Consider the following 27813-nt stretch of genomic DNA (forward strand, 5'->3'; position numbering starts at 1 on the left):
TTACAGGACCGGCACAGGGGTAAGATCCGGCAGCAGGCAGCATGGGGGCAGAAACCGCAGGGCGGGGGAACAACACGGGGGAAACGCGGGATTACAGAACTTATTTTAACATAAATTAAAAACCCTAATCTAAACCCAAACTCCGGGATGCAACAGTGGAACACCCAAATTTAGCATGCGTCACCATTCTTTTATCTGTTCCTGTTCACTGGTACTCTCCTACAGGCATACACCTGTACTTTAATGCTTCCAGCAGGGCCACATGATCAGCTTGCACCATTTTGGATCGGAACAGAAACTGATCTAAGGCATCAGGGGACCAGGGCAAACAGTGGCCATCCTACTAACAACGAGCTTACCCTTGTCCTCCCCTAATTCCCACCTGGTTCTTTTGAACAAATCCACTGGTCTCCTAAAAATTCCCATCCAGGTGGTCATGCAATGTGAAGAATGAAGTATATGAACCTAATCTTACCCAGGGACATATTATTCGTCAGGCCTTGGAAAGCAAGGATATACCTGTGAAGTCCTTTCCTAGCAGAAAGTGTATAAATATACACTTTCCCTGCTTCAAACTGGACTCAGGGCAGCTCTGTCTAGCTGCAGTTAAGAGTAGCTGTGTGTTCAAACTAATGTGGCGTTTGGCCTCTCAACAAGACTTATTTTCTCAAGTATTACACAGTGTTATCCAAACTATGCAGGTTTTGATCTGGAGCTTGCTCATATTCAGCTGACTTAAAGCATAAGGCAGATGAAGTCACATCTGTGTAGAAGATACAATACAAATTAAAACTGACCTTACACAATATGGGCAGTGGCCGTGTGTGGCAGAAATTCTCTCCTCACTGTGCCAAAGGGCCTGTGGACATGTGTATGGGCTATTTGCAAACATGGCCTGGAGGTGGGTGGCATAATAGGGAGGTGGAGGGAGCGAGAGTGTTGGAAGGTGCCTCCTCACATGAAATTACCCGAAGAGCTAAGAAAACTGTTTTCTTTGAAATGACAAAATTCAGTTTTGCTATGGTGTCAAAAAGCAAGTAGCATGTAATCAATGCAAGTTTGGAACTCAGAAGATATTTCTATGATAGTATTTGCATGAACATATAAAGAGGAAACAGAAAACCAAAACATGGTGATGAGGTCATTTCAGTTAATAAATGAATAAGCTGCTTTATGTACATTTGACCTTCTGGTGTTGATTAATTTAACACATGAGGGGTCTGAAGAGAGCAGTTGCTATTGTTAGTATAGACAAGCATAGGAATAATTTGAAACACTTGGTCACAGCAAAAACATCCCTGTTTCTGTAGAAACAAGAAAAATGTTGAAACTAAGTACAGAAATAAATTCTTTAAGGAGACAGGTTTGAGATGTGTGAGTGTTTAAGAAAAATATTCTCTCTATTTGGCTGGCATTGCAACAAAAGATAAGGATAATACCATGTTCCTAGAAAAAGAGAGTTTGCAGAAAAAGTGCTTTTGTTCCTGTCTTGAAGGTAAATGTGGTTAATTGCTTTAGAACTATCAGTTAAGCAGAGAGGGTGTTTGCTTTCTTGCATGTGTCTCCATACACAAAGCTGTTCTGCTCAGCCTGTTTTCATTGTATATACGATCTTAAGTATACACTTTGCAAAGCTATTTTTCAGAACTCTTGTGTTCTGCCAACTTCTTTTTGCCTGCAGAATTACCACATATGCATGAAAAATATTCATCATTTTGGGCCTGCTGAACTTGAACAGATCTAAGTTTTAAAGCAACTGACCTGCAGAGGACTGCAGTTATCTGAGAGAAGGAATGTAAACTGGGCTAGGCAGCTATCAGCTTACAAATTACTCTTTTTTAAAGAATGTAGATCTGAAGTTCTTTGACTCTGTCAAATCAAGTAAAATGTAGTCTTTGTGCAATGAGTGGCAGGAGCATATCCACTTTTTAAAACAATACCAGAAAAAATTATTAAGCCATGGGTATTTATCCTTCTCATGCTGAATGCTGTATGTGAGTTACGATTTGAGAGAAATTCTCCAGTGCACAGCAGTATACAGTATACATTCTATAAAGCCACAGAAGATTTTTCTATTCTTGAGGCATTTTTTGGCACTCAACTAGTGGCACTTAGTGTGGTCTGGATAACAGCTTAACTACAATTAAAAATACAGTATGATCATTACATATGACAAGCTTTCTTCAGTATTGTAGAATGTACAGTAGAAGATGTTGTATTTGAACCTGAGAATACCTTAGTGTCTTAATCACCTGTTAAATATTTGATTGTCTAAAAACAGTTTTTGTGCAAGAAGGTTGCTTGGAAAATAATTTGAATTATTTTCAGTTTCTTTTTCTGGTTTCATTTTGACACAATAAAACAGAAAGTGGTTTGGAAATTGCTACTCTATCAGGAATAATATTGATAGGAATAGGCACATTCCCTGGGTCAATATGTGTCTCTGAGGCTGATGTAATTGGAAAAAATTGGGGCTTTTTATCATGGAATGATCTATTCAACACCTAGGCTACTGACATGTGATGGGATACACATTTATCAGAGGGAAGAGCTCTATCACAGCTGGTAATGGAGCTCATTGGCAGAGCTTTAAACTAGGTTGGAAAGGGAAAATACCAGGCTAAAGGGTGATGAGCAATGGGATCCCTCAATCTGCTTCAGGAGGTGTTGGTTACAGTATACCACACCTGAAATGTTTCTGCAATAATGCACAGACCATGAGGAACACACAAGAGGAGCTCAAGGCTTTTGATGTGTCCTAGAGATTTGACATCACTGGCATAAGCGAAACGTGTTGGAATGAGTCCTGTGACTGGAGTGCCCTGTTCGATGGTTCCAGGCTCTGCAGGAGGGATAGGCAGGGCAGAAGAGGCTGGGGGGTGACACTGTATGTAATAGAAGGGTTAGAATATATAGAGCTCACAGTAGTGCAGCTGAGAGCCTCTGGGTTAGAACCAAGGGGCAAACAAATGAAGTGAGAGTCTACTATAGACCTCCTGGCAATGACAGACTGGAAAATGAGATGCTGGAAAGCAGTGCCATGGAAAGGGACTTGGGGGTCCTAGTCAATGACAAGCTGAATATGGGTCAGAGCTGAAATGCTGGAAATACCCTTCCCAAGATTGCACCTGACAGGGTTGTCCACATGGCTTGAAGGACAAAGGGACAAGATGGTGTCAGATCCCTCCCAGGAAGGCAGGAGCTTACAGAGCAGTTCCAGTGGCAGATGAAGACAGCTCATCCAGGGTCAGCACCCTCCTCAGCAGGGAACAGCAGGGTGGGCACAGCAGGTGAAACAGTAGGCTGGACCCATTCATTGCTTTCTTTCCCCTGCTGGGCACTGCTGACAAGACACCAGCAACGCAGACCAGAGTGGGACTACTATCTGCAAGCCCATTTACTTAGAAAAAGAAGATAATGTGATAATGTGTTCTGTATTCTCATTATATATATGGAAATTATTATAGAAACATTATATTCTCTAGTGTTCATTAGAAGTTCTGGCCCCTAAATACCAAAATCATATAGCAGGCACTACAGAGTAATTTTACAGACCAATTTTGTAAGCATGTGCTCTTATTCCAGAATAAACACTAGTGTATTTTAAATAACTTACTGTGTTAAGACAATTGGAATAACAATAATTTTGGGAATAGCTGATTTTCTCTGCAGTTCATTTTCACATGTTGGCAGAAACACAGACCACAGGTTCTAGCTAAATAAGGAGATTTCTGTGTTTGTGTTTGAAAAAGTGATTGAGTCTGTAGCCTGGAATAAAGTCCATGGCAGGAGGATTCACCTGCTGAATTCTATAAATACTTGAACCATTTCTGGAATTTGTTTTTACAATAATGTGTGTGTACTAAAAGTTGTACTTAATACCTAATTGAGGCTATTGCTTTGGGGTAGGTACAATTCTAGGTTTCTTATCTTTTTGGCATATTTAGTGCATTTGTCTTTGACTGTTTTTATCTAAGTTAATACTCAGAGCACTAGTGATCCAGTTGTTTCCCCATTTGTTTAGAGATGAGATGAGTCCATAAAGAACAGATAAACTGTATCTACTAAGACATTATTTAATGCTATTTAATAATCTATATTAGCTGGCATGGTCCCAGTGATTTTATTATACACATCTGAAAACCCCTGTCTTCAAGTGGCATTACCTTAAGTCTTTACTGCTTGTTAAAACCCATGCAATTTCTAAGTGGCATTGATTATTAATGGGTTAAAAATTCAATCTTTCCACTAGCACAACAAAATCTAGAGGGGTTTTTTTCTGTCTCTGTTAGGTAGGGAAATCTTCTGCTGCTCTGCAATTTTGAAGCCTTTTGCACAGAGAAAACAGCAAATAAAGTTTCCTATATCATAAAAAAAAAAAAAAAAAAACACTATACAGATCACAGAATTCACAGAATCACAGAATCAGTTAGGTTGAAAAAGAATCATGTGATCATCAAGTCCAAGCTTTGACTGAACACCACTGTGTAACCTAGACCATGGCACTAAGTACCACATTCAATCTTTTCTCTAACACCTCTAGAGGTAGTGAGTCGTCCACGTGCCTGGGTAGTCCATTCCAATGTCTGATCACCCTTTCTGTGGAAATGTTCCTCCTTCTGTCCTACCTGAATCTTTCCTGCTGGAGTTTGGGACTGTCTCCTGTCATCATTAGTTGACTGGGTGAACATTTCTTTGCTATCATAAGTTAAAAATAATAATAGAACAAGGTAAATTGTCTATTAGCCCTTGTTGAGGAACGCTTTGTTTGTAAGTAAATGTTAAGTAAATGTGCTTATGTTTTAAAAGCTTCTGGCAAAACCTGAATTGCATCAATTAAGTATTCTTTCTTCTCACACCAGACTTAATGTTAGAATAGCTCTTCCATCTAATAGATGAAGACAGATCCCATGGTCTTGTAAAGATTTCTTTCTATGTATGTAAACTTCTGGGGTTTTTTTTGAGACTCTAGACAGTATGCACTCTACCAACAGAGGTACTGCTGAGAATAATAATCATTTACTATTACTATATTTTTAGTATTTCTGCATTTTGATCTGCGTGTGCAGCCACTGATTCTGTAAATGTCTCAGATTACCTCAAATTAGGAGTTTTTGCTTAACCTATTGTCTTTTAACTGAAAATAAAAGGAAAAGCCCGTCAAGATGATTTCAGAGCTGTATAGAGGAGCTAATACTTAGGCAGAGTTTTGCTACTGAAGCAGTATGAAACCAGAAGACACTCTTTGTCTGGAATTACATCTTGGTTATTTCGGTTTTAAGAAGATAAATAGTTATAGAATCATAGAACAATTTGAGCTAGAAGGAGCTTAAGTTTTTTTTTTATTTTCAACCCCACTGTTGTGAGTAAAGACACCCTCCACTAGAGCTGGTTTCATCCCTGTCCTCCAGCATGTGAGTACAACACACAGCTTATCCTTCACAATTGACTAGCCTTGTGGAGGAACATGAGATTCCTTTCCTACCATGCTTAAAATACTATCCATGGCTGCATGCTGATTGTATCCTGACTGGTTGCATCCAGTTTATGGTGAGTTGGCCCTACCTCCCCTGTGCTGTGACTCCTACAGGGGGAAATCTGCAGGTAAGCAGGTGAAGAGTTGCATATTACTTCAGACAGCATCTAGGTTCTGTGGAGTAATTTTCTATTTCTCATCTTCAGATGGGAAATAGAAAATTTGCTAGATTACAATAAATTTACAATATTTCTGATTGGAAGGGACCTACAATAATCATTGAGTTTGATGGCCTGATCACTGCAAAGACGAGTAATTGCTCAAGCATTTTTTTAAGAGTGTTGTCCATATGCCTCCTAAACAGTGACAGGCTTGGGGCCTTGACCATGGGACATGGGGCACTGACCATTCCGAACTATTTACACAAAGGATCCAAGGTCATCAGATGTTTTTCCATTGCAGTAATTTTACTTGCCCAACATCACATTTTGTTGGACCTGGATAGAGTCCTGAATTCAGTTTAGAATTCATAAATGATCATGTCATCAAATTTGCGTGTACTTTTTGCTGGAAACTTATACGTGAACTTCAAGAAAAACTCCATCCAGAAATGTAGAAAGTGAGAAGCCATGTTATTGAAAGCTTTTCCTGATAAACCCCATAAGTGAATATAGATCCAACCCGAGGAACCTCTAGAGTAAATTATTATGTCATGGCAGATCTGCTCAGGGTCTTATCTGAGCTTCTAGATAGAAAACAATATCACACAGATCTTACTGTAGAAAATCAAAGTCTGTCAGAGGAGCTTGTTTTGGACCTGTCAAATCAGCACATTCAGAGCAGAGCCCTGAGCTCTATGTGAGTACTTGAACCTGGGAGACTGTAGATACATTTTTGATAGTTTTGCAAAGAAGATTTTTCAGCTTCTCTTTGCATCATTCCATTAAAACTATTATGTTCTTGTGAATCTTGCAGCAGGACAGGATGTCTGGCTCTTGTTCTGTAATGAGTAATAAAAGCAACGTGTATCTTTGTTGCAGATCTAAATGAAGGTGATAACAAAACCTTTTTACAGGTTACTATGCCAGATACATTTTTCTGAATCTGGATGTAAAAATAGGTTAGGACCTTCTAATAGCATGTTAGTCCTTATTTTTCCTCAACATATTATTTATAAGGTACAGTACGATTGGAGCAGAAGACAAATTGTGTTAGAGGACCTCGTGCAGTTTGGTGCTTGTGTCAGGCTTATTTTGAGGAGGATGTGAGCTACCCCAGTCTTTCCCCAAAAGCTAACTTCAACTGCATAGCCAGCTGTGTGCTGCTGTGCTCTGCATCATGGCGCCTCACACCCTCCTACCTCTATCCTGCACGCTCAGATTGCTACCTCCTTGCTCAGAGAAGCAAAAAAAAAATGTCCGTGTGCCTAAAAATGGGAAGCAAAGAGGGCAGAGATTGAGCCCAGCATGAAACCAACTACCTTCCTGCCCAGATGGGGGAAAGGAATGAGTAAGATATGGTTACTGATGTCTAATCACTGCTGAAAATGATTGCCAGTTCTGCTGCTTCTTAATAAAGTGTAAACATATTTACAAAAGCACTGTGGGTCACAGTTGTAAATATAATTTCAGCATTTCAAAATATTTTATTTCAGTTAGCTGTCTGGTTTTTCTTACAATGTCAGTTTACAGTGATAAAGAATAAACAGTGCAAGAAAATAAATTGGAAACATAAAATAGCTCTAAAATACAAAATGCACACAAATTATAGAGTAAGACCATGGTGCTGCTTTTCATAAGGTACTTATTTTTTAATATGTATGTTCACTGACTTAACTGAAAACACAAATAAAGCTTAAATCACATATGTGGTTTTTTTGTGGTGTCAATTACAACGCACTCCTCTCAAACAAAAACCTTAATGATCAGTGAAGTCATTTAGCATTCACAGAAATTCACAAAGGAACTTTACCTGCTTATTTAAAAAATATTAATACAGAATAAATATGAAATAAAAAGTTAGTTATGGAACTTTTCACCCAGTTAAATACTATGTTTTGAATCTTCTAACTTATATAACCTTTTCATCTGTGCTCTGATACATGCTGTATGTTGTATTGTTACTTTTTCCAGAAAGAGTGACTTAGAATATTTGCTGGTGGCCATGAATCTCTCCAGTTTTTTATACATCCCTTGTTGGTATTCTTGCCTTGGCATTTAATATCAGAACACAAAACACAAGAATATTTGGCTCACATCAGTGCTGTCCAGTGCTATGGAGCAGCAACAAAAAGTATGATTCATATGTACTATTATTAAGCAGTGTCCTTGTGTTCAAGGGGGGAACCTCCTCCTTACCCATATAAAATAAAATCAAAGCAGAAGAAAGCAGTTCAGTGAGGACATGTGAGTTTAAATGTGTTTATTTTCCTACATTATTACTCATTGCAATTAAATCCAACAAAAGGAACAACACTTTAAATTTTGGTCTTGATACTGTTCCTCTATTGAGATTGGGTTGGTATAATCATAGATAGCATGTGGTTGGGCTCTTTGTTTTCTCTTCTTTTTTAATATAGATCCATATAAATCATCTCTATAGGGCAGACAATCTCCATGTAGACAATTTAATAAAATTTATAAAAGACAAAAAATTGTTTAATATGAAAATAGACGAGATGGCCACTGTTAGGATCTTATAAGACATATAAGAACCCATTTCTGTCTAGAAGAAGAGAAGGTCTAAAGCTTTGTGAGTTCATACTGTGAAACAGCATTTTACATAAATTGCAAAAACGTCGCATAAATATACTGATGTGTTCCTCACGGGTGTACTCCAAAGTGTTTTAAAAGAGTTAACCAGTTGCTCTGTGGGTTTCAACAGGTGGGAAGGATCTTTTCCTCAGCTGCAGGAGGCAGAGTGCTTCCTGCTGAAATGGGAAAGTAAAACTGTTGTTTTAAGCATATTTGTCAGACTTTATGCCTGTGCCCTCTTCCAGGGCTAAACGCTTGTTGTTCAGCTGCTTGATGCATTTATATTTGCTAGGTTTCCTTCTCCAAAGCTCCTCCCCTAAAGTTTTGCAAGACGTTCTCTTTCTTTTTGCTTGACCCATCACAGCATGCTGCCTTTTCATCACTTCTTGCAATTGGGAAAGACTATTCCTCACAGATTTATTCTCTCTTTGTGAAAACATTTTTCAGTTTTTAAAACTATAAATTATGTTTTACTGCCTTTTTTTTTTTAACCTTTTATTTAACTTACTCTCTCATGGTTTTAACACTTGCAGTATCAATGCTGAAACTTCCTGGTTTACAACTTGTATGGCTAATAGTGCATAGACAGACTTGGTTCTTTGTAAAATATTTTTTTTCAGTATTTATTGCATTGTCAGGCTGAAAAACTGGGACAGAACATTAAGACAGACTGGTTTGAGTTGACTGTAACCTGGTTAATCAGTTACCTATGGTTTTCAAAAGACAAACCTTCCACTCATTCTTACTGGGTGTTGCTCATTCTCTGAATGGAAATACATTATGTGATATGGTTTGCCACAAAATGCAAGGAAGAACATTTTCTTTAGTTTTTGGGGTTTTTTTTAAGGAATATTCTTTCTTTTGTCATGGTGCTTCAAATTCATTGATTTCATTGCAGTTCTTTGAACAGTTCTGAAGTGTTGTCACATAAACCACTTAAAATCAGTACTTTCCAAGCAAGCTCAAATTAGTTTTGAATCAACTTCACTGTCTGCATTTGCAGCCCACAAGTCAACAGCTCATCTATGAATATCTTACCAGAGAAAAAATGAAAGTCCAGGTAGACAAAACAGTCCAGTGGACTTTAGTAAAGTCCAAGTAGACAATATATGCTGCTCTCTCTTCATCTACCAGGCCAATGACTTACTTCATCACAGAAGTTGATCAAGTTGGTCAAGCATGACTTTCCCTTGGTGAAACCATGCTGGCTACTTCTGCTGATTGTCTCATCCTTAATGTGCCTGCAAATTGCTTGCAGGATTTGCTGCTCTGGCACATTCCCAAGGATGGAGGTGAGGCTGACCAACTTGTCATTGCACTGATCCTCCTCCTTGCACTTCTTGACCTTTGCTTTCCTCCAATCTTTGGGCACTTCCTAGTCACCTGACTGTTGAAAGGTTATCTCAAGTGGTCTTGCAATGACAACAACCAGCTCACTCAACACTCATGTGAGCATCCTATCAGGTGCCATGGTCCTGTGTGCTAAATTATTCTGTCCTGACCCTCTTTCACCAAGGGTATATCTTCCTTGCTCCAATCTTATCTCCTAGTTTCTGGGACACAGCATCCCTGAAGCCTGGTCTTACTAGAAAAGTCTGGGGCAAAGAACACATTTAGTATTTCCACATTTGTTGCAATGTAAAAAGATAAGATTTGTTTCCTTGTGTCATGTGCTGTGTCCTTATTTTAAAGTCTAATATATGGTAGCATTTTAGCACTAACCATAACAAACTGGAATTGCTACTGCTTTGTATTGCACATATTTATTTTTCATACATAATTCTTATTTCGGTTTTCAGACAACTTACTTCTCTGTTGATTTTTATTTACCTGAATTGTATGGAATTTCTTCAATCATTTGGTCTTTCCTTTTTCTCTTTTGTACAATATTAAAAAGGCAACTTAGACTCGTTGTTTTCTCTGTAAATTTCTGTTTTGAGGCCTGGTTAAGGTCTACTAATTCTGAACTTAGAGTTTAATAAATTCTATAATCATTAGAAAGGTCATTGAATTGCTCACATCATCTATAGTTGACATCAGTGAATAAACTTTGTATGTTTGTTTTGGTTGACAATAGTGTTGTCTTCTTGTGTGGAATTTTTGTTAAGGTTGGTTGATTAGTTAGTTGGCAAGTTATCAGCAATGATGAGAGAGATGGGGAGACTCTGAGATGGTCAGAAGAACCTAGTCCTATTATGGACTACATATGTTTATAGACTATTTTAGGAAGACTAGTAATGTTTTACTACAATGACTGGGTTAATCATCACATAAACAAACATATACTTTTTACCACATCTCTTGCTTGCAGAAATCTCAACGTAATTTTCTTTTCCGATAAGTCTTGATTTAATCTTCAGCTAGTCTTGATTTAATCCTCAAAGTTCTGTTTGCTCTTGCCAAGGCATCCTGATTACCAAATCTTTTATGTCAATAAGATCCAAAGTTCTCTCTGTCTTGTGTACCTCAATATCTCCCCTTCTGTGTCAAACAAAAACACTCCTTTAATGGTCTTATTAATTAGTATCTGCACACATTGAAGCAAGCAAGGTATCATGATTAATACAATTATTAGCAAAATCATCACATGCATACCTATCCTAAAAAAATCCTTTAGCCAGGGTGCTAACCCCAGCCACTAAATGGGTTATCTAGCCAAGATTCAGATTCTACTCTTAGTTTAAACATACTATCCTTTAGGTGCTGTATGCTTTTATGAATAGATTCTGAGTCATTAGAAAGGTTCATACAACAGGTTCCATCAAAATCTTCACAGCCATGACCTTGTGCTAAAAGCAAAAAATCTATCACAGCTCTGTTTTGTAAAGTAGTGTGCCTTACACTGTCAACATCTATCAGTAGGTTTGATAAGGCAGAGCTGGTGGCATTCGTTTGTTTTGCCAGCAAGCAAGCTACCTTATTTAATTGACTCGAAGCCTTTTTTGCAGCCAGGCCTGGCCAAAGCAAAGAGGCCCAATTCATCTGGGTCTCAGACTACAAAGACAATTTACCACCACAGTATTCATCAAATGCATGTAAACTGTGCCTTATTCTGTGGGGATATTTGTGCTGTAAAATTATGGATGTATTAGATGTTAGCACACTTAGTTGTCCCAAACCACAGGGACCTCCTTTTATATGCGAAAGGAGAGCAGCCTAGGCCCGATTTCCAAAAACCAAAAACATTCCTGATGCCAGCTGCAGGGGCGCATTACTGGATTTAGAAGGACTGTCAGAAGTATTATTGCACCAAAAGGTTTGATTCTTGTACACAGGGTGATAAGGAGGAATATCCCAAGCTGATTCCTTCACGTGTATTTGAAATTAACACAAAAATCCATTTTCACAGAACCCAGGAGCTCTAATTCTTGGGGCTCCAATGGTGCTTCAGGCAGGTAAGAGGCCCACTGATCCCATGCATCAACAGGATTTGAGCTCTGCACAATGCTTTCAGTATTTTTTGGTATTGATCTAATGGCAAGCCAACTAGACAGGTTGAAAGTGGATTTTCTGAGGATGCAGTAGCCAAGCATAGGGTATCTTGTTTTGTTACATTAGTCAGAGTTATCCAAACATTTGTTTTGGGTTGGTCAACAGGCCAGGCTGTGCAAATAAAAGCAAGCAGTGCTAATAAGCGTAAGCATAGTATCCAATTTAACCACATGGTTTTTTTTCTTAACTATGTTGTAGCAAAAACTCCCTTTTTGGATTTTAGTTTCCAAGCATATTTTTTAGCACATCCCCTTTTTCTTCTTTCCCAAGCTCGTTCACGGACCTGGCCAGATATAAGGCATTAAATTGTTTTGTTTGCAAATATGGCTGTTTTCAGATGCCCTCAAAACTTCCCTCCTGAGAGTAGGGAGGCGAGGTCTATCCTTTTCCTCCTGGCCTACTACAATTAAAAATTCAATGGCCTTATACCTTATTTGTAACTCCACATCATAATATGCTTTTACCAAAAGGGCTCTGCAACACCACTGACATCCACACTTTTTACACTGACCTAAAACCCAAGGTTCACGGTTTCGTTTACAGATGGGACAAAAGATGTTAGTCAGGAATTGCAGTCTCAGTGTGGTTCCTTCCTCCCTCCTCTTCTTGATAGCTTGATAGCGTCATGGCCTCTGTCAGCTGCTGGTAGAGTTTCCTGGAACAATTTCATATTCCTTGCAGGGATCCACCGTGATCCCTTCTCTGTAGAGATACAAGTAAAACCTCTCCCCTGTGTGATCAAAGGGTAAGGGCCAAGGATTTTACCAGACTCTGGGTCACAGATCAGTACCAGTGGTTTCTCCTTGCAAAAAAAGCAATGTGGATGGTGCAAAATGCCTAGTCAAAGGGGGATTTGAGTCCATCATTGAACAGTTCAAAAAATTAAAAATATATAGGGCTTTCTGTAGTCTTTCAGCAAGTGTGTCTCCAGCTCCTCCCTTCTGTTGGGCCAGGAGACACTTGAGGGAACCATGAGCCCACTCTATAATGGACTGTCTGGTGAGTGAGGGAGGTATGCCTATCTTGTGGGTAATTCCCCATAAGGTGCGACTTTATGGGAAATGTATGTGAAGCCATTATCTCTCTTAATATCTTCCTAATTTGGCAAAGGCAGCAGTGAAATGATGGCAAGCATCCTTTGTTGTTTCTCCTATGTGGGCTGAGGCAAACAGATCACCTGAAAAGGTATCAATAGAAGCATGCACAAATTCCAAATGGCCAAATTCAGGAAAGTGTTTCATGTCTGCCAAATTTTTAGGCTCTGTAGACCTCTCAGGTTGACCCCTGTGTTCACATTAGGAAGAGAGCAACACTAACGATCAGGACTTATAGCAATAATACTAGAAGCTTGCAGTGGAGTGAACTCAAAGAGTCTTACTAAAACCCCAGTGTTCAGGTGAAAAAATGAATGACTCACTCTAGCCTGCTCTGTTCTGTTTGGTAAAACATGTTGCACCAGTAGGGCTAACAAGTCTGCCTGGGCCTTGCCTTCTGTAAGAAGTCCAGGCAGACTGGAATGCGACCTTTTATGTATAACAAAATAAGGAGCAGTCCTTTGATCTAAAAGAAAAACTAGTAGTTTCAACCAGTAAAAAAGAATATAATTTTTAACTTGTTTTAAGATGGAGGCTTCTGCTCTGGACACAATTCCTGTGATGTAGGCAGAGGCAGTTATTAGGTTAAAAAGTGAGCTGAATTTCTGAAACACTGACCACAGCAGCTAATTCTACAACCTGGGGAGACCCTTCATCAACAGCAATATCAGATTGCCAAGCTCCCATTCCAGAGTAACTCCATACAATGACTGATTTATGAGTTTTCCCAGAACCATCTGCGAATATTGTCATGGCTTGCAAAGGAATCTCACTTCTCCTTGGCTTTGGGAGCATATTAAAAGAACAGCTTAACATTTTGTGCTTAGGTGGAAGGATAGATATCTGCCCTGGGTAATCTGCTAAAGCAATTTGCAATTTCTCTGATTTCTGTAGCAATCAATCCAAATAGAGCATTGTAAGAGGTAAAAAAGTATGTTCAAAATCCCTTCCAGCCAAGGAGGTCAGTCTTTGATGAGCTTTGACAATTAACATGGCCATAAGTTCATCTTGCATGGAAATAGTCTTGGACATATTATTAGGCAAAAAGACCCATTTGATAATTAACTGATTTCTCTGAGTCCCGGTGAAATATCAAAGCATGTGGTTGCCTGTCAGGATTTAAAATTATTAACCATAGTGGTAACTCTGGAGCCCAGAGAGCTGATTGCCTCTGTGAGATAGCATCAGCTACTTTTAGAAGCACAGCTTGCGCCTTTGCGTTTAAATGTCTAGGTGATAAGAAGGCAGCCTCTCCCTTTAAAAGGGCAAGCAATGGCTCCAAATCTACATTTGAGATTCCAAGCAAGGGATGAACTCAGTTTATGGTCTCTAGCAATTTTTGTGCATTGTGCAGAGTTTTGATTTCAGTTAAAATTTGCAAAGGTTGTGCCAAGATAGAATGCATTCCTATGCGCCAGCCCAGATATTTCCAAGGGGATATCCTTTGAACCTTTTCAGAAGCAGTGGTCAGACTTGCTGATGTAACAGCCAGTCAGCACAGCACTGCTTCTTCCATTTGAATCACAGTTTCTGCAGAGATAAGAATATTATCCATACAATAGAACATGAGGCATGTTCCTCGATCGGACTCAGGGTCCTTAAGACATGCCATTGGCAAATAGTAGGGCTGTTGTGCATGCCTTGGAGGTAATACCACCCAATGATATCAAATCAGTGGTGCCTGCATATTAATGCTTGGTACAGAAAACCTGAATTTTGGTGCAGCAGAATATCAAAGAAACAATCTTTTAAATCAATCACTGTCATGTGCCAATTTCTGGGGATCGTGGAAGGGCAAGAGAGCCCTGGTTGGAGGGCTCCCATTTCTTCTATTACTTCATTTATTTTCTGCAAGTCATGCAACAGCCTCCACCCCCCAGATCACTTTCTGATCAAAAACACAGGGGAATTCCAAGGGCTATTAGATGGGACTATATGTTCTTTTTACAGCTGTATCTGTACAAGTTCTTGTAATACATGCAGTTTGTCTAATGACGGGGACGACTGGTTCACCCACACAGGATCTGTGGTTTTCCAAGTCAGTTTGAGGGTGCCGTGTATCCCAATGACCCCTATATGAAAATTTGAATGCATAAAAATTCCCCACTGTGTCAACACATCCCTCCCCCACAAAACCAAGGGGACTGACAGCACAAAAGGTTTAACTGTGGCTGTCCTCCCATCAGGCCCTGTTATTTGCAACAAGTACTGTCTTTGCAACCTTTGACTATTCCCACCCACACCTCAGAGTACCTGAGGCACAGTCGTTAATGGCCAATCACTGGGCCATTGGCTTTTTGAGATAACAGTTACATCTGCACTAGTATCACTGAGTTCTGTTAAAATGATGTCCCTGTCTTTCAGAGTTACTTTGCACTGGTATGTGGGATGCTGAGATGTGATACGTTGTATCCAAAAAATCTGTGGGACTGTGGAACCAACCCCCCCCCCCCCCTCTGCTCAGCTATCAGGGGTGCAGATAGGGGTGCTGCCAGGAAAAGTATGAGTTGGGCTGTATTGCTCCTGGCCAGGACTGCACAGGGCGGCTGGGGGTCCAAGCTATGATCTTTATTTCTCTGACTGAGGCAGAGTCAGTAGCCCAAAAAAAAAGAAACAACCCTGTTACTGAAGTGGATGATTGGCCGAAAGGAATGCATGCATATGCTGTCCTGGTGGTCTGAAAACTCCTGTGGGAAGCAAATGAACGGATTAATCAAGCTACGTTATTGTGTTGGAGGTTGCCAGGTCCATTCCTGCACTGCCTGTGGTGGCTGGTTATAGCTCAGTGGAGCTGAGTGGTCTGGCAGGCAGGGGCAGAGCTAGTTGGAAGTTGACAGTTGCTCCTGGTTGCTGCATCCGCTGTGGGATTTGTGTCTTTGTGCATCACCGTTTGGCTTATCCACGAGATAAGTTTTCCTGTAAAGGTTGGCCATTCTGGTGAAACTTAGAGTGGCATAGATTAATAAAGTGAGGACCTTTCTGACAGTGAGGGCATATACCCAGGGTTTTGGGTTTTGGGTTTTTGTGCTTTTTGGCAGTCTGTTTTAATGTGTCCATATTCCCCACAGCCAAAACAAACCAGCTGCTTTCTGGGGGTTGATTTCAGGGCAGCAAAAGCATCTGCTATGCCTTGCCCCACAGCTTGATACGGGATTGCCATGGTGTGTTGTAGTGTCCCCAGGTGGTTGGACATTTCTATCATTTGGAATAAAGTCGATTCAGGTTTAGAGGGCAGAGATTTCAAAAAGCGTTTATAGTCCTCATTAGGATTTTCTGCAGCCAATTTGAGGAGTATAACTTCCCTTGCTTGACAATTATCCATCTCTCCAGTGTTTGTTTTAATCTGTCCACAAACTGCATGTAGGACTGTTGTGGAGCTTGTTTGATATTTATGAAGGACTGTTGCAGGGTTTTGGCATCAGGAACCTTAAGAAATGCCAAATGAACTGTGTCTGTGACACCCTCTAGGGCTTCTCTTGATAAGGCAGCTTGGCCATTAGGATTGGTATGTAACCCCTCCCCCAGAAGGTGGTCAATAGTTAAGGCAGTCAGGGCTTGCATATGCCCTGCATACATTGTAATTAAATACTCCAGTCCTTTTTTCCATTGCACCATAAATATTGCATATTGTGTTGTTGTGAGCAAAGATTTGCCAGAAACTTAACATCATGAGGAGTCATGAGGTGAGTAGTAAATGTTGCTCTTCATAAATCACTTAAGTAAGGGGACCCCAGTCCCTATTTCACCATGGTACAGTGCAGTTCCTTAATTTCTGAGTGACCTGGGAGCTCCCATTTTGGATTTCCCCACCCTGGGCCAAGTTGCACAGGGCCCAAAAAGATTTCTGCTGCAGTGTCAAAGTGTCTGTCCTTAAGGGCTTTCTTTTTTATCTGTAACCAATTATTATGCATATCCAAAGGGAATAAGTCCAGATCTTTTTTGGGACTGGAGTCAAAAGGGTCTAGTTCCCCTTCACTGCTAGAGTCAGTGTCTGCTGCATAAGTGATAAGCATCTGGTGGCTCTGGGATTGCTGGTGGTGTGGCAGTGGGACTGGAGGTGGCAACCAGGCACTCGTCAGGGAGGGGGTAAGGGTGGGGGATAGGGAGTGGGACCTGGGCGGATTTCAATCTGGCACAGTTGCCGGGACCATCTCAGTGGTACCCTCACTGGTTTCCTCACTCCCTCCCTCCTTTTTAGTCACGTGCATGACTGCCCTCCAAGCAGGAAGCATTCGTAGCTCTGGCTCATGGCCGCGCAGTGTAGCCAGGTCGTAGAGCTTGGTGGTAGACACCAACCTTGTCCCAGAAGCAGAGAGTAAATATGGAAGAAGGGGTGGTGTCAAGGAGCATATGTGACACCCATCGTAAAAGTGACTTAAGGTTGTGCTTTGGGATGAGGGAGCCATGCTTGCCCAAAAGGGCAAGCATGGTTTCATGTCACGTCGCAGTAGACAGGTGATTGTGGGCACAAATGCGGTTCTCTCACTGTCACTATCAGTTCCAGGGGCTTGCAAACTGCAGCCAGTTAGGCTGGTCCTTTTCCTCACACAGAGGTACCAATTATTGGCAATGATGAGAGAGATGAGGAGACTCTGAGATGGTCAGAAGAATCCAATCCTATTGTGGACTACATATGCTTATAGACTATTTTAGGAAGACTAGTAATGTTTTACTACAATGATTGGGTTAATCGTCACATAAACAAACATATACATTTTACAACATCTCTTGCTTGCAGAAGTCTCGATGTAATTTTCTTTTCCAGTAAGTCTTGATTTAATCTTCAGCTAGTCTTGATTTAATCCTCAAAGTTCTGTTTGCTCTTGCCAAGGCATCCTGATTACCAAATCTTTTATGCCGATAAGGTCCAAAGTGCTCTCTGTCTTGTGTGCCCCAATAGTAGGTGAGTGGGGGTTCTTTTATATAAATGAAGAGAATAATGTAAAATTTCTGGTAAAAATTTTCAGCGAGGCAGGAAAAGTAAATATATTAGATGTTACTCCAAAAGAAAAAAGTTGTATCTTCACACCATCAGTGAAGATAGTGATATTAGAGATCACCACTGAGATAATTTCAAGATGGTGTAGAGTTAGTAACATGGAGTGAAGGTTATGGAAACCAAGAGAGAAGGAACATTCAAAGGATAGATGCATTCATAGTTTGAAACAGAAAAGCTCCCAGTCCTAACTTTGACAAGACTTGTAGAATACCTTGCAGGTCTCACAGTAAATGCTTTTAAAAAATCTTTTGTTTCCAAGTATGTGCCAATATGTGACTGGAAAATAATATATTAAGGGTAATAGATAGTAAAAAAAAAATAATATTGGCAACTGGAGGCCCATTAATACAATATCAGAAGCATCTAAGAGTTTAAAAAAAATTCTGTCAAAAGTCAGTAGTGATAAATGAAGGAGGGAATAGGACTCACATGTGCTTATAGTTAGATCATACCAAACTAGTCTGATAATTTTCTTTGACAAGAATGTGTCACATAATTAGTAAAATAATAATGGAGGAGGATTTGTCTAGGAACTCAGATCTGAGAAGATACAGACTAAGGGTAAAAGACAACAAGGAGAGAGTGACAAAGAGAGGTATTGTGCTGGTTCTAAAGCCCTGGTTTGTGGGACAGAAAATAACATGCCCAGGCAAAATACACCGATGGTGGGAAGTAGAGAGGCATTGACACTAAGGGGTAGTGCAGTAGCATATAGAAACCTGTGAATAGCTTTGAAGACTGAAGAGTGAAATACAGGAGTATTTTCTAGAACAAGTTGAACAGTCATAACTTGTAGGCTAGCAGCAAAATTCTGCACCAAGAAGTAGTTGATTAAAAATAGGATAGAAAGCTGTGTATACCACTGATGATCACTGGATGATGACCACTGAGTGATGATCACTGAGGTATTAACCATATGTCTGCCTAAAAAGACAAGTGCATCCTAGGCTGCATCCAAATCAGTGTGTCCAGCAGGTTGAGGGAGAGTGTTTGGCCCCTCCGCTCCACTCTCATGAGACTCCAATCATGTCTGAAGTTTCCAGCCCAAAAGGGGCATGAACCTGTAGGAGCAAATCCACCATGATTAAAGGGATAGAACATCTCTCTTATGAGGTAAAGCTAGGAGAGTTGGAACTGTTCAGTCTGCCTTTGGGGTGACCTAATTGTGGCCATCAAGTACCTGAAGGGATCATACAAGAAAGATGCAGGAAAACAGTTTACAGGAGTATGTTGTGAAAGAACAAGGGGAAAGGATTAAAACTGACAGTAAGTTTAGATATTAGGAAAATATTATTTGCTGTGAGGGTGGTGAGGAACTGGTGCAGATTGCCCAGAAAAGCTGTAGCTGCCCCTTCCCTGGAAGTGTTCAAAGCCAGGCTGGATGGGGTTTAAAGCAACCTGGTGTAATGGAAGTTGTCACTGCCCATGGCAGAGATTTCGGAACTAGATGATATTTATGGTCCCTTCCAAACTATTCTGTAAAACTATGACTGTGATCAGAAGGTTTTGCATGGCATATAGGGAGATAAGGAAAGTGCTGGATGAGAATCTTGTGAAACCCCTGCAGCTTTTCATCATCCAACCCTAAGTGTTTTCATGAAGGATAGAATCAATGTGTCATCAGTATGGAGAAGGACAGTGAAATTGGAGCATAAGCTGCAAGGACTTTTTGCACAAGGACAAGTTTTCACATGAGTGAGCATACATTTCAGTATGTAGGGTTACTCTGAGAAATAAGGTAAATTGATCTAGGCAGATGCTGTATTCATGGAGCTAAACTGCTTTTGCTGTCCAGATCAGTTTAGGCATCTCTACAGAGTACTTGTGCAGTGGCTCAATTAATCCTGAAAAATGGAGCCTAAGGGAGAGTACTACTGCTTTCCGTAAATTCATAATAGTACAAACCCCAAGGAGGAGGAAATCCTGTGTAACCTGATAAACTTAATCAGGCCAGAAATAAAAACAGATATAAACTGGCCATGAAAAAGTGCAGGCTGGAAACCAGAAGCAGATCTCAGCTAGTGGAGGAGTGATGTTCAGATACAGCCTACCACTTGGAAACAGCAGTACAAAAATACTCTTCATACATGTCTTGGTTCAAAAAGACAGGTGTCTGCTAAGGAAGGCAGGAGCCTCTCTTGAAATGGAAAATGTAATCCCCCTCCCTCTGAATTATTATAATTTTGAAATTAAGGCTGCTGTCAGATAAAGGTATGGGAGGAGGAATAACAGTTCTTTACTAGGAAAAGAACACAAAACAGTAACACAAAACAGTAACACAAGCAGTAACACAAAACAACACTGACAGAGTCTGATTATGACCTGACACTCTGTGCGTCAGGGTGTTGGTAGCAGTCCTATTAATGGTGGCTGCAGTCCTCCTGGAGTGACAGATGTGGTTCTGTTGAAGCAGTGATCCTCTAGATGGGTGTAGTTTTCCTCTGAAAGTCCAGTGGTGGTATAGATGATCTGGTCTTCCTCTGGGAATCCAGTGGGAAAAGGCTGCTCTGGTAATCCAGGCAGAAAAGGCTGCATGCGGTGTTCTAAATTTCAGATTATTTCCAGGTAGGAATGCTTGGCTCCTCCTCCTGGACAGAACATCTCCCACTGGGATGATGTAATTTTATCAGTCATGCAGTGATACTCCATAGCCCATTAACAGAAGATATTTCCCCACAGGGAGGATGGGTTGTGGAAGAGATAAAGAAAACTGTCCCACCTGGTTTTAACAGGTGCACCAATTAAGAGAAGATAACTGCCCCACCTCTAACAGATGGCAATAGAATACATACCCGTGGCCACATCTTGCATTTGCAAACTAAGATAATACAGGAACATATAATTTTGTAAATCATCTCATGTTATTCATTCATAGTTTGGTGTTGATGACTTAGATGTAATCACCCGGTAATAATTTCCTCCAAATAATTGGAAGATAAATGTCTTAAAGTTTAAAAAGAATTGCAGTGTCCTTTGATTAACTGAGCAAATGACTGTCAGATGGGGACCCTGTCAAAGAGCTTTTTGCTGTTATACGGAAGTGTATTTATTTATCTTATTTTTTAAGGTTTTTTTTTTTTCACTTTGTCAACAGGAACCTTTTGAATTATATGGTATCACCATAATTTTCATTGTAGTATGGAACCATCACAGTCAAATTATTAAAAGTATCAGCCTGCTACTTGAGCGATTTAAGGGATTATCAATTAAATAATTTTGGGTCAAGACTGATGTGGTGGTTTTCAGTGCTGGCTAAACGCCAGCACTCACTAGAATATGCTTGCTTTTTTTTTGCTGAGAGATTGGATTAGGAGGAAGGTAAAGCGGGCTCAAAACTTTAAAAGGATATGAAGAAACCTTTATTAAGAGTGACTAAAAGAAATAATATTAAGAATTAGAATAAAATCTTAAGAACACTTTTCCTCTGTCCTACAACTTTTTCTTTCTCACTAACAATGTACAGAATCAATTCAGTCAGTTTATTACTTCTAGAATAGTCTTTCTTCAGTTCACTTAGGGAGAGAAGTCTCTCTTGTTAATTTATGGAGACTGCTCCCAAGGAAAATAGTTCTCTTGTGGTTTCTAATTTTCACAAATAGCAACCACCCAGAAAATCTGCAATCGTAAAGTTCCTCCCATTTTTCACAGCTTTTCTGACAGCTGTATTTATGGGCCTTGTCAAGTTATGGGGTACTGTTTTAAGGATGAGCTGTTCAAAAGCAAAGGTTCTCTTTATCTGTCTCTGAGATCGTCTCTGAACAGAGGTCTTCTTCTCTTCCTGGGGACAGAGGGTTTTCATTATTCTTCTCTCTTTCTGTTCAAACTTCTCAAATTCACAGCTGTTTCAACACTGCCTGCTTCAGCACTGGTTTGAACAATCCATCCCCTCATATTTCTTTGATGAGTTACAGGGAAAAAAGAGTCTGATGTGTCAATTACATTCTTCTCCATAGCTTTACAAGAGGATTTTGGCCCCAAAATCAAGACATCTCCTCATCCCTCCCATCTGCAATTTGACTTCCTCTTCAATGACCTTGATGTCTTCATGTTGTTCCTCTACATGTCTGCACTGTGTCTTTTCTCTGACTCAAGGGAGACTGAAGCACTGAAAAGTTAATATCTTGCCTGAGGCCTGCAGATGATCACCTGACCCCAGCTGGGCTCGGTAGCTTTTGGCCGGAGCTGCAGCTGGGCTGGGGAGGGCGGCTAGGAGGCTAGGATCTTAGCAGCCAGGCCAGAAATCAACAGCAGCACACCAGGGCTGATGACTTCTCCTCCCCCTGCCCAGTGGCTGTGGGCCAACCCTAACAGCGGCAGAATCTTGGCTGAGCAGGCCTGGCCCTGGCTGCTTCTGGGGCCCGGCAGACCCAGCTCGTCCTGGGCTGGCGGCGAGGCAGGACTCAGTAGTGGCAGGATGTTAGGAGTCGCAGTGGTGGCCCGGCCTGGCCTCGGCCCCACGGCCTCCCCTCCCTCGGCCTGACAGCCAGTGGGGCCCAGCGGGCTCCCCAGGAAGTGGGGCTGCCCTGCGGCAGGGGCTGCCTGGCTGAGCTGGGGGCCAGGCTGTCCTTGCTACCTGCATCCATACTGGAAGGGAAGGAAACCCTCCTGAGCTTTTTTCATCTTTAATGTGTGCTCACAGAGGCATGTACAGTTTTCTTAGTGGTTTAACAGATTGTCAATTCTCAAAGCTAATTGCTGATTGGTCTTTTTATCAGACATGGAGGAAACTGCTAGCAGCATATAAATGTTGAGAAGGGCTATTTAAACTGTAAGTTTTCTGAAAAAAGAGCTCTGGAGAATTGATATTATAATGAGCATATATTTTAAAGATCCATGAGGGAACAACTTGTTCCAATAGATGGCACATATTTTTGTTATTAAAGTAATAGGTTCCTTGTTATAAAAGGTTTCAGCCTACAGTTACTATCTAAGTGAGGCACAGAAGACGAGGCAATTAGTCTAAGGAGCACTTTATTGGGAAGGCATATTTGTTGATTTGCGGGGTTTTTTATGTTATAAACCAATTCTTATTTGTAGCTTCCAACCAAGATACAAGATAATGAGTCCATGAAAGTTTATATTTTACCTTTTTTTTTCTAAAATACTCTAAGTCCACTAAGTTCAGTGAATCCTTAGCTGAGTGATTACTCCATCCATATTGCTGTCTTGTTTCTTTAAGAAAAGTCAGTTTCTGTCAAAGATATTTTTAGCGCATATTTGGACTCTTCCAATTGTTTTAATTGGAAACTGTTGATATAGGGATATACTCCTCTTTTTTAATATGCAAAACCCTATTTTTCTTGAAGCACAGGAGAGTGTTAGGAATTATAGTTTCTTGGTTACAAATGCAAAATGCTTTCAAGCCAACATTCAGTCCAAAAGGGTTTAAAAATGTATTTCTAGGACTTCATCAGTCTGCTCTTGTGTTTGCATCCCCTATAAAGCATTTCCACTCAGAAGCTTGTTGTCAGTAGAAGCATTTGCTCAAGTCTTAGACAAATTACTACTGGTAGTGTTTGAGAGAGCTAGTGCCGTGGGGTTGTTTCCACAAACACTTCTTGTTTATCCCCCATGGGTGGCTAACATGCACACATATTTCAATTGTGTGTAACCCACTCCAGATGATGGGATTTCTTTCAGCAGTGTCAGAATTCGGCAAAGACCAGTCTTCATTAATCTGTGTGTTAACCTCTTAATAACTGAATGGTTATGTGGCTATGATTAGATGCCAGTTCCCAACAGAAACTGATAAATACCACATAAAATATTGAACGTTTAGATTTTCTTTAGATTTTGAAATGCTTTTCATAATTATTTTTAGTTGACTTGTTCCCCAGTTACTCATTGTTATTCTTCAATTTCATGATGAGGTAACATTATGCTTATAAGGGTACTTTTATGATAAAGAGACTGTGTAAGGGTTACTCAGTGCCATGTAAGTATTTTGCTACAAATACATTGTCCACATGTATCCCAAATCACTTAATTTACTCTAACTTTCTTACCTATCCCATCTCCTGATTTTATGTACATAAAATCTCTCTCCAGAGCCCATTAATTTCCATTACTAACAAGTCAATGGGCTCTTGGTCAAAAAAGTAGTACTTTTTGTCAGGCAAAGAGAAAATGTTCAGGACAGTGGATGAGTAGAACCTTTCTTTATGTGAACACTTTAACACTTCTATGAATTTTGCTTGTAGAGCCATTTCTTCTCTAAAGAAATTTACAGAAGACAGAACATAAGGTTTCTGAGTTGTGTTTTAATTTAAAATGCTATGTTGAAATTGTCTAGCTGCATTCATTGCAGTCAGACTTGGAATACCTTTGTTCTTTGACAATGCATTGGCTACTTATCCAGCCAACATATAGTCCTTTGACATTTGGCATATCTGTGGAAAAAAACCCAAATTGTAACTGCCTCGTAAATGTGATATCCTGGTATGGTAATAGACAAAGGATTAGTTGCTTCCTCCCTGTTGTCCAGTATTGCTATATTAGGGGCTGAGGTATTATATTCTGACAGCCTGAAGACAGTAAATGCCTCGAGTTTGTTTGTTTACTTGATAAAATATCTGGATTTATTCAAATCAGAAGATAACATCTCTCTTAGACTTATAGAAGAAAATCTGCACCCCAGTTGCAAAACCTGTGTATAATGTTGCATGGGAACAATTTAAACAATAATTATTTAAGCTCTCTGTAGTCTTGTTATGTAAGGGTGCAGTGTGTGAACAGGCCACTGCCTGAACATTCTCACACCGCTTAAGAAGTTACACATGAACCACCCGAGACTGTCACTGCTGGGACTGGGGTCCCTTTACAGCAGGCAGCTCCAGATGGCCCATGGGTGCCTCTCTTGACCCTTTGCCCACACATAGCCTCCCTCTCAGGTGTGCTTCCTCATTTTCAAGCTTGACCCTTGGTTTCCCATAGCAGAGTCTCAGGTGTCAGATTTATAAAAAGAAAAAAAAAAAAAATAAGAGTGGTACAGCACTTGCTAGCTGGCAGAGCATGAGAAATTAAAAAGTCCTAGACTTCAGATAAACATTATCTAGCAACAACAAGAACATCAGTGCAGTATCAATATTCTTTTCTATTCCAGCCAAAAATGCATCTAGGTATAAGACCACATCTTGTCAACTAAGGCGTCAACAAATTCAAGTGCTTTAGGGGTTGACAGTGTTTAAGGATAACTTCTTTTGGGTGAATGTTAAATGTCCAAGATATCTTTCCTGAGTCTCTGAAATAGTAATTTAGTGTATGTTTTGCTTCCAAACTATTTTTTTTACCCTTATTGTTAACATTAAATTAATTCTGTTTAATTCCAATATGCATGTATTCTTTTTTCCTCCAACAGATTTCATTTCTGGCCTCTGCTTACATGAGCCAGCATATCTCAGAGGAAAGCTGCTTTGCCCTTGCTTCTGTTACCCATTACCTTTACCTCTGCCAGTTCAGCTGGATGCTTATTCAGGTTGGTTTCTTAGTAATTTTATCATTTTCCCCAAAACACATATAAAAGTAACTGATTATTAGACTGTATTTCTATTATATTTTAGTGCATATATATATATATATCTGTATGTCTATATATGAGAGATACAGAGCACTGAAATTCAATGCTACAAAAAGCCAAAACTTTAGATAACTTTTATTAAACATACAGTGATACAATTCCAAGGGTAAATATACAAACACTATAAAGACTTTTTCCACTCATTTCCATTACAACTATTCATCTTCAGAACAATGAAGAATTGTCTCAGAACAAGGAAGAATAATTTTTCTTAACAGTTTTTCTAAACATCTCTTATTTGGTCTTTTGAAGCAGTCTCTTACAGGTGAAGTGTAAATGTAAACTACACTGTAATTTGTTGAGTCAATGGCGTTTTAGTCATGAAACTTGTATAACATGACAAACATACCTTCGCAAGTTTGCATTAAAGCCCTCTAGGATCATCAAGTTCAACAGTTAACTCACTACTGCCAAATCCACAACTAAACCATGTCCCCCCATCCTTCTGTCCAGGCTGAGCACCTCAGCTCCCTCAGCCATTCCTCATCAGTCTACTACTCCAGACTACTCACAGCTCTGTTGCTCATTTGATATATTATAGAACAGTAAATGGTGGAAAAAAACAATTGAACTAATATGGAACTCCATGAGCAATCAAATTAGTTATGGAAAATTGCTAGTTGTAAGTTAGTCAAAGTAACACGCTGTGGGGTTATTAGAAAAAATATATTATTATGCCCTCATTTAGAAATGTATATTTAGCACTAGTTATTTGAGCTAAGTGATTTATTTTTCTGTTATTTTAAGAGGATTTGTCCCAAGCACATTTATTATAGCATACAGCTTTATATATGCAGCTCCATATCTTACCATACAAATCCTCCAACATGCAGGCTGTCAGACCAAACCAAGAATTGCAAATTAGGCTGCATCCAAATGCAACTTTCTCTCCCAGTAATATTCATGTGATATATAGCATTTTCTTAGGATATGTCAGGCTCATATTCACTGAGAACCCTAGCGGCCTCTCCAACAGTTCAGCTGTTCTCATAAGCCTTAGCAAACTACATGTAGATGGCCTCAATAGAGAAACTTGTTTGCTTGACAAATGATGCTTTTGTAGGTTAACTAATGTAAATTACTTTGTTAACTATAAATTATATTCTTCACAGTTGTTCATTCACTTTATTCCTAAATTGCTTCAGAGCTCTTCACCATTTGCTAACTTGGACAAAGTAACATTTTTCTTTTTTACTGGGATCCCTCAAACTTTGGCAGATCAATGTTTGATAGTATCTCATTCTGTGTTTTACATTGCATTAAGTTGCAAAAATTATAATGGCAGTCAAAAAATTGACTGTTAACAGTTGGTGATTTTTATATCTGTAGTTTAAATCCAGTGTTAATTTCTTTTGAGTAGACTTAGGTCAAATCCTAAGAACTTGCATAATACATTGCATTTAGTGGAGCCTCAGGCTTGTGTTAAACATGAAGGCTCTTCATGGAAATCTGACAGGACAAAAGTGCTTAACAGGGAATCCATCAGCCTGCTGTCTGATGAGCTGCCAGGACTAAAACTCAGACTGAAGATGATTCTTCTTATTGTAGGTGCAGGTCTTCAGCCGAGAATAATTCCTGAACTTTCAAAGACCCAAAAGGAAAGAAATAATCTGAAATATAGATCAACCCAGTCCTCAGCTACAGTTTGCTTCTCTTGACTGGGAATAGGTTTTGTATTTATATATCTCATTATGGAGTGAGTAAGCTATATCAGTGTACAGGAAGGAGTGCTGAGGACATCTCTGTGCTTGAATTGCTGACAATTCTAGAAAAGCTTGTGGATCCAAGGGGAAACCAGATTGATTTGGGAAGTCTGGATGCTACTGCTGTTTGAACAGCAGACTTAAAAGTCTGGGAAATTAATGTTTGTATTTCTCAGCATAGTATACTTTATATACATGACTTGATTTGAAAAGCAGAATTAATAATGTATTTTTACTTAAATGGGACTTATGTCTGGAAATGAACAAAATACAGGAAAAGATTCTGTGTCCTTTGTGCAGGCTGCATAGCCCTTTATGAGGCTGCATAGCATAGTGCATATGTTTGATCATTGACTTATGTCATACAAATCTGCAAGTGGCTGCCTTGGTCAGAGGATACAGAAATGGGTGAATGTGATAATCAAGTACAAGCACCATGTAGGTATGTGAAACTGAAACATTCACAAAATCCAGGCAATTTTAAGTGATCAAAAGGTGGTGGAGCATCATTTCCAGGCAACAAAACTCTAAAGAAAACACAGATTTAACAGTACAGTTGGACATTCACAGATTTATTTCTGAGGTCTAGATCAAATATCTTCACTTTCTAGACTCCAGGATAACTTCCTTACATTTCTTTGTTTTGTAACTTTTCCATCTTCTGCAAAGTGCTAGGTATAGTAATTATGCTTAACATTTTGTCCTATGTCAATGCTCTTT

At 39.7% G+C, this 27813-nt stretch overlaps 1 protein-coding gene across 1 annotated transcript in view; it reads left to right on the forward strand.

Moving 5' to 3' along the window:
• The window catches only part of ADGRV1 (adhesion G protein-coupled receptor V1), a 271213-nt gene that overhangs the window by 169330 nt on the left and 74070 nt on the right, over positions 1-27813 (forward strand). The window contains exon 85 of the mRNA XM_053931503.1: positions 25172-25288. Within this exon, the coding sequence (XP_053787478.1) occupies positions 25172-25288 (117 nt within the window). The remainder of the gene's footprint in view (positions 1-25171; positions 25289-27813) is intronic.

Source organism: Vidua chalybeata, chromosome Z (genome assembly GCF_026979565.1).
Source record: "Vidua chalybeata isolate OUT-0048 chromosome Z, bVidCha1 merged haplotype, whole genome shotgun sequence".
NCBI lineage: Eukaryota > Metazoa > Chordata > Aves > Passeriformes > Viduidae > Vidua > Vidua chalybeata.